General features: G+C 43.4%; 1 protein-coding gene across 1 annotated transcript; it reads left to right on the top strand.

The window, feature by feature from the left end:
• Positions 1-404: 404 nt before the first annotated feature.
• LOC145394504 (uncharacterized) lies at positions 405-1,124 on the top strand. Its single transcript, XM_080268350.1, has one exon. It carries the CDS (start codon positions 405-407, stop codon positions 1,122-1,124), a length of 720 nt encoding a protein of 239 aa, XP_080124476.1.
• Positions 1,125-7,171: the final 6,047 nt, after the last annotated feature.

The following is a 7,171-nucleotide window of genomic DNA, read 5'->3' as shown; positions in this document are numbered from 1 at the left end:
TATATATATATATATATATATATATACATATATATATATATATATATATATATATAAATATATATATATATATATATATATATATATATATATATATATATATATATATATATATATATATACCATCGGTGCCATTCGCTGCAACATCCACACTAAATTTGCTGCTAGAGAAACATTCACCACAGCAACCCTGACAGAGGACCTAAAGACGGCAGCCATCATCCCGGAGGGAACCTCATATACATCAGTATGGCGACTCCTCCTTAACATGGGATTTCGCTACAAGATATCTCAACAGAAGATGTATGTGAGGAAGGAGTCCCTTGATGTTGTATGCTGTCGAATAAGTGCTCTCCGGTCTCTCAATCGCCACCGACAGGAAGGCAGGCAGGTGGTGTACCTGGATGAGACGTGGTTCACCACCAGGATGGGCCATGCATAAGTGGGTAGACGGCACTCAACCTGTCACCAGCACCAAATACAGCCGTCAGGTGCCGCCTGGGGAAGGAGAGCGCTTTGTGGTGGTCGAAGCTGGGACGGCTGACAGTTTTGTCGATAATTCGTTTCTATGCTTCCCTACCAAGAACACTAGCGGCGATTACCACGGGGAGATGAATGGCGAGCTGTTTCTCTGCTGGCTGACATCGCAACTCCTGCCGTCATTGACTGAGCCGTCAGTACTGGTCATGGATAATGCCCCTTATCACAGCCAGCTGACGAAGGAGAGTCGCTTTCCCACCATCTCCACGAAGAAACCGTATATTATAATATGGCTGGAGCAGCACAATGTACCCTTCCCACCAAACGCCACACGGCCTGAACTGCTCCTCATTTCAAAGCAAAACAAGACAGAGCCACAGTACAATGTTGACAACATAATATGCTCATGGGACCATGAAGTTGTGAAGCTGCCACCCGCTCATCCCGAGCTCAGCGCCATCGAGCAGGTGTGGGAGTGCCTGAAACGCCACGTACGCTCCTCACTACACCATTTCACCCGAGAAGACCTGCAAGCTAGGCTCGGAGGGAAGCGAGGCTGTGTGCAACTGGAGAGGTGTGGGGTAGTGCGGTCAGACGTGCCTCAAGCCTTCGAAGAAGAGTACTGGGCCACAGACGTAACATAGCATGAACGAGTGGATCCCATCACAGCCGTTAACCTCGAAAGTGATGATGAGAACGACTTGTTCCTGGATAGTGAGGGAGGAGTAAAATACTTTATGAATTTGATTTAAATGTTTCTTTTGTCCACGCCATTCCGTTACATATATGCTTCATTTCATCTACAATGATGTATTACTGAAATCTGTCCACAATATGCCATAAAGATAACAATAAGCCTACGCTGAGTAACCCACTCAGCATCGGTGTAGACTGGGATGTAATCATGATATTGGGGTGCTTTATGATAATATTTGATTACGATACTGCTTAAATCAAACATTTATACGACAGTTCTGAAGCTATAATCGATAGCAATTACAAAATAGAATTAACCCATGGCTGCATGAGTGACCACATAACACCTTATATACATGGCGCACCATTCCACCACAAAACTACAATTTCACTCACTCACTTCTACCGGAACCAATGCTCTCCTATCATGCCGGGCATTATCAGCCCCATTCTACCTTACTTCTCGCCTCTGTTATGTGTCAACTATCAATACAAATATACCAACTATAGTAACACATATTGCATTCGTCAAGTTACATAATATATCATATATATAGGCTATAAAAAATGTGCCAATGATTGAAGTTTCGACCATGGTTTCCGAAGAGAGGGAGGCGAGGCCGAAGGAGGGAGATGGAGCGGGGGTGGGAGTGTCCCGTGTGGGTGGTGGGAGGAGCTCAATCTACTTGGACGTCACTCACGCCGCAGGTACTACGTTTCCGTGGTATCGTTCGTATCCTTGTCCTTTATTTTGGACATATTTCAGCCTCATTTCTCAAGGACAATTGCCTTAATTATTTCATTTACGTACTCCACTATGCTGCCAAAAATTAGCGCAGGGTATGAAACACACTGTGGCCAACTATCATACTGATCCAACTGTTACTTACTCACGTTATTCCTCGTAAAACGATGCGACATGGCCTCTGAAAAACCGAGACAGTAGTGAAAGTTATCAGCATGTCTTAATCCTTAGACATGGACAGTACTTCAGCTAACCATCTTGGCTCAATATCTATGAACAGTTCTACTGCTTCAAGGAATATCCAAGCAGCCCAAAATAATTTGTATGTACTCAAGGTATTCAAACATTTAAGAATATCTGAACAAGCTAAAACTCATATTGATACTCAAACTAGGATTTGAAGACGATTGGTGGAGCTCTAAGGAATTAGATGGAAATATGATTTACGAGGAAGTTTCTTACATGATGTTTCCCACATAACCGTTGGTCTCTCTCTCTCTCCTCTCTCTCTCTGGGGGTGGGGGTTCAACCGAGATGTTTTGGTTATCTCTCTCTGCTCAAAGGCGAAATCAGTACCTCCACGTGCCCCACCAGGTCGACATGAATCATGGCGTGAGACGATACAAATTAGTGCTTAGAGGTCAAATTATCGCTCTACGTGATAATGGCCTTTTTCATCAGGGCAATGTACACGCATCAGCCTGGCCTCTACTACAAAAACTGTGATGAAGTGGATAAAGAGATGGGAGAAGAGTGGCAACCTTCAGGACCAACGTGTCATAAATCTTCTGTAGTACTGAAGTGTTATACTGATAATGAATAATTGTGAACAATAGCTCCCCATTACTGTATATTCCATACTAATAGAAACTAAAACTAGTTTTCGGTCCATATGGAAGATTTCAGAGAAAAAACAGTCTCTAGTAGTAGAGGGGCGTTGTAAGTGGGAAGGAATGGGGGTTGCAACTTTCTCGAGCATCAGTTTTTGGAAGGCGGTGGCAAAATTGCATCCTGAGTATATAAATGTCTCAATCTTTTCCATTTTACTTTTTAACGTAGTATAGGTGACTAATGTATAGTATCTGCAACATACGGTATGTAAAATAGTAAAAATTGTTATGCAGTATTTCCGTGGCCAGATATCCCCTACACTACATTCACAGTTACTAGTGGCTGCCAGAGCCAGTGGGCGGCGCACGCACGGTGGCCGATGTTCACTTCGCTTCTTCTGTTGCTTTTTTCACGTCCACACACCTCACACCTGAGTATTCATCAGGCTTAGTAAATACATGATTTACATACAGTATACAGTAAAATGTTCCTTGATGCTTTCCCAGCCATTCTTTGCTGAACTTTTTCTTGGTGTTTCACAAAATATCAAATTTTGGTTAAGTGATACATTGTCCACACTCTGTGTGTGTGTGTGTGTGTGTGTGTGTGTGTGTGTGTGTGTGTGTGTGTGTGTGTGTGTGTGTGTGTGTGTGTGCGTGTGTAATTCACCGGGTCGGTCAGGATCACTTGATGGTCGTGATCGTCAGCATTTACCCTCACGGAAGGGAGCTGAGAGCTCATATAGTCCGGATCTACAAGGTTGTGACCTTTCACACACGCACATTAACCCGTCCCCTTGCTCAAAGGGGAAAGTAACCACCCACTTCGTCAGTGACACTTTTCGCAACCTGAGCGAGGCGCGAACTCCCGTCTGCCAGTTGGCAAGCGAGAGCGTTACCACTGTGTGTGTGTGTGTGTGTGTGTGTGTGTCTGTGTCTGTGTGTGTGTGTGTGTGTGTGTCTTGGTGTCGGTGTGTCTGGGTGTGAGTGTGTCTGTGTCTAGTTGTGTGGTTGTGTGTGTGTAATCACTTGAAACTCTTTGTTTGGCATAAGGGCGAGAATCACAGAGTAAGGACATTGGAAATGGGACTGTTTTGAATGTGTGTGGCATGCATGACGTGTAGGCTGAATAAGTGAATATTATGATTAAAAAAATTGTTTTGCGTGGGAGGAAGCTTGTTGATAACATATATAGCTGGTATGGTCATGAAGAGAGAATGAATCTTGATAAGGTGGTGAGAAAGTAATTTCGACTTTGAAAGTGGACGGTTTTGATGTTGTAGTTGTCGTTGTTGCAACCCCAAATTCATCTCGTTGCTATCCCAGTGGAAAACAGAAGCTTCTGCCGGTCGCTTCTGTAAGTCTTTGGTTGAGGTTATATTGAAAGACTGTGTTCCAACAGTGTTGTGCATGTGCTGCATAAATGTGTTGCGGTGTGGGGGAGGGGAGGGCTGCCTTGCAGTGTGGGAAGAGTAACTTATTTGTGAGTTATATTTTGTGTCGGTACCGTAGCATTGAACCATGGTGACCACATCGTAGTCTGACTATACTCAGCTTTTTTTTACGGAGGCGAAGATGCATTTGACAGGTTGGTGATGACTGACTGAATGCGACATGTCCGAAGAACATCGTTGTATTTCAAATAATTACCACGTAATCTGATACTACCTGGTAATTCTTTGAAATACAAGGATGTTAATCGGACACGTTGCATTTACCCAATCATCACCAACCTGTCAAGTGCATCTTCGCCTAAATAGAAAAAAAAAAAAAAATGAGTATATGTGTGCTCGTGTCTCTCTGGGTAGGGTACAGTATTTTCTGAGGCGTATGTGTCTTGAGGTGGTTCACGAAAGATGCTGTTTGGCTAAAGGGTTTGCATGGCTGTGGTGGGCAATTGCTATGTATTTATGCACTGTATGTGTCTGCTGGATGATCTGTGATTTGTATTGCTGGGTGGAGAAAGGGGTATGCGATTTCTAGTGTTGGACAATCTGTGATCTGTATTGTTGGGTGGAGAAGGGGGTATGTGATTTCTAGTGTTCTATGATCTGTGATTTGCATTGCTTGGTGGTGAAGGGGGTATGTGATTTCTAGTGTTCGATGATCTGTGATTTGTATTGCTGTGTGAAGGGGGTATGTTGCTGAGATACTCTGTGTCGTGTTGGGCAATTGTTCGTTTGTTTACTTTTGGCTGGCGGTGATGCAACATGAAATTGCAAGGTGGGATGGATATTGAGCTGAAGCAATTAACTGTGTCTCATATTCACATGATCTTTGAAAATATATTTGCATCTTCATGAAAGTGATCTATAATTATGATTATGATGGAAACTGTACTTAGTCTTAAGGCTTTGTTTTGTGTTTCATGGGGCTTATTCACGTCAGATTTGTCAGACCAAAGTATGCGGATTACACACACTTTACAGGTTTAATACATAGTGGGCTGAATTACACTCTTTCGTCTCCTTGACTCAGCTAACTCTCTTCGACCTCTGTCTGTCTGTCTGACTGTCTGTCTACACACACACACACACACACACACACACACACACACACACACACACACACACACCACTGTTCCTCTGAATTCTTGGCTTGCATCTCTCTCCCGTTATGACGAAAACGAAGCACTAGCTTTGCCACACCCTCACCCGCTCTATAATGCAACAGTTAACTGGTAAACTGCCTTTCTTGTATACGACTGGTTATTTGTTGAATGTCTTAGTATGTCTTTTTCCAGTGCTTAGTGTCCCGTTATTTCAAACGCAATGTGTCCAGGCATCTCAGTGGAATGGATATTTGTGTGTACTGGAAGGAACTGACAGGATTTTGATTTATGATGGTCACATACAAATCAGTCCTACTCATTCTAGAACGACACTTCAATTCTCATCTCTTGATGTTGTTGTTGTTAGGAACCCTGGTCTGTCTGGCCGAGCAAAGCCATGAACCGCAAGCAAGCAATCGCCTTTAAAGGGCTGTCCCACGCAGTGATGGGGTGAAACTAGGATATCAGGCCTTGAACTGCATTTAGTCTTGCTACGCCACTAGCTTTATAGGCAGCAATTTGTTTAGTACAACAATGTTGCCGTTGTAACACTATTTTCTATCTATCTATCTATTGCCAGACCCTTTAATCCCGTAAGGGATCGCCACAAACAAATCGCTTCCATGTCTCCCTGTCCCCCTCCATTTCATTGCCCTGCTCCCTGCTCACACCCCACTCTCTCATATACCTCTCCACTCCATCCCTCCATCTCATCTTTGGCCTCCCTTTCCCTCTCCCCCCCCTCCACCTCACTCATATACACTCTTCTCGTCAGTCTCTCACTCTCCATCCTCCCCACATGGCCAAAGCACCTCAGTGAGTTTCTCCTAACGCTTCCTATCACATCCACACTACAACGCTCCTTCACATCCTGATTTGTCAATCTGTCTCTCCACGTGACTCCACATGCTCCTCTTAAATAACTCATTTCCACTGCTCTCACTCTTGACTTCTGTCCGTCCAACAATGTCCAAGCTTCACTTCCATACATAATGTTTTTCCCAACTGGACTTTCGGCGTTGATTTATATTTGTGTCTTATTTAGTAATAGCAAATATTTTCTTGTTAGAAAGGACGGGAGCCCCTCGAAGAAACACCGAAGCTGAAGATGCTGCTATTGTTGCAGCAGCAGAGGCAACACCTCTTACGAACGCGGTGGCCATAAGGGACAGTCTTCAGTTAGAGGTGTGTGTGCTGAATGTCAGGCGAATGTTGCATGACGTTTATATACACCATACAATTCCAGCAATGAAGGGATGCCTGACACAACAGCACAGAGCGGGGAGGTTAGACTTTGGTTAACGCTGCTCTCCTGAAAACCTAGACTTTTGGTCGCAAGTCATCTTCACGGATGAGAAGTGTTTCTCATCCACCTCGCATGGAAATATTCACCGCTGGAGGAGAAACAACACCAGGTATATATGACCATTTTTACTACTGATGAAAAGCCCTCCAGATTCTGTCCTCGTTGCAGTCATCTGTTTCCTGTCCACCTCTCTGTTACAATAATTAACCAATAATCAGACATTCATGAATGGAACAGGTCAATTATAAAACTGTCTTCCGCTGCCTGCATCCCCCTCCGTCCTTGATCTCTAGTTTTTTAAAGGCAATATGACCAAGCGTCTAAAATAATCAGGATCCCTTATTTTGGTCTTATTCTGTTCAGATTGTCCTGGAAAAAGATATGATTCCTTGTCGTCTTTGCCTCTGTTTTTTTTGTTTAATGACATTAGTGAAAAAAAAAAAATTGTGATCAGTTCTAAATAATATAAGGATAGACAGGGGGACATGTCATCAACTAGTATTCTGTCTAATGGCTGGAACAATAAAAAATGTAAATAGATATTTCTCATGCAGATACGAGAG

This window comes from Coenobita brevimanus, chromosome 27 (assembly GCF_032717465.1).
Source record: "Coenobita brevimanus isolate Jiangsu-jjx chromosome 27, ASM3271746v2, whole genome shotgun sequence".
In the NCBI taxonomy this organism is placed as follows: Eukaryota; Metazoa; Arthropoda; class Malacostraca; order Decapoda; family Coenobitidae; genus Coenobita; species Coenobita brevimanus.
This window is presented reverse-complemented; position numbering and strand designations above follow the sequence as displayed.

Coding starts and splice junctions, on each gene's coding strand:
- LOC145394504 (XM_080268350.1), top strand. CDS start 405: ATGAGACGTGGTTCACCACCAGGATGGGCCATGCATAAGTGGGTAGAC.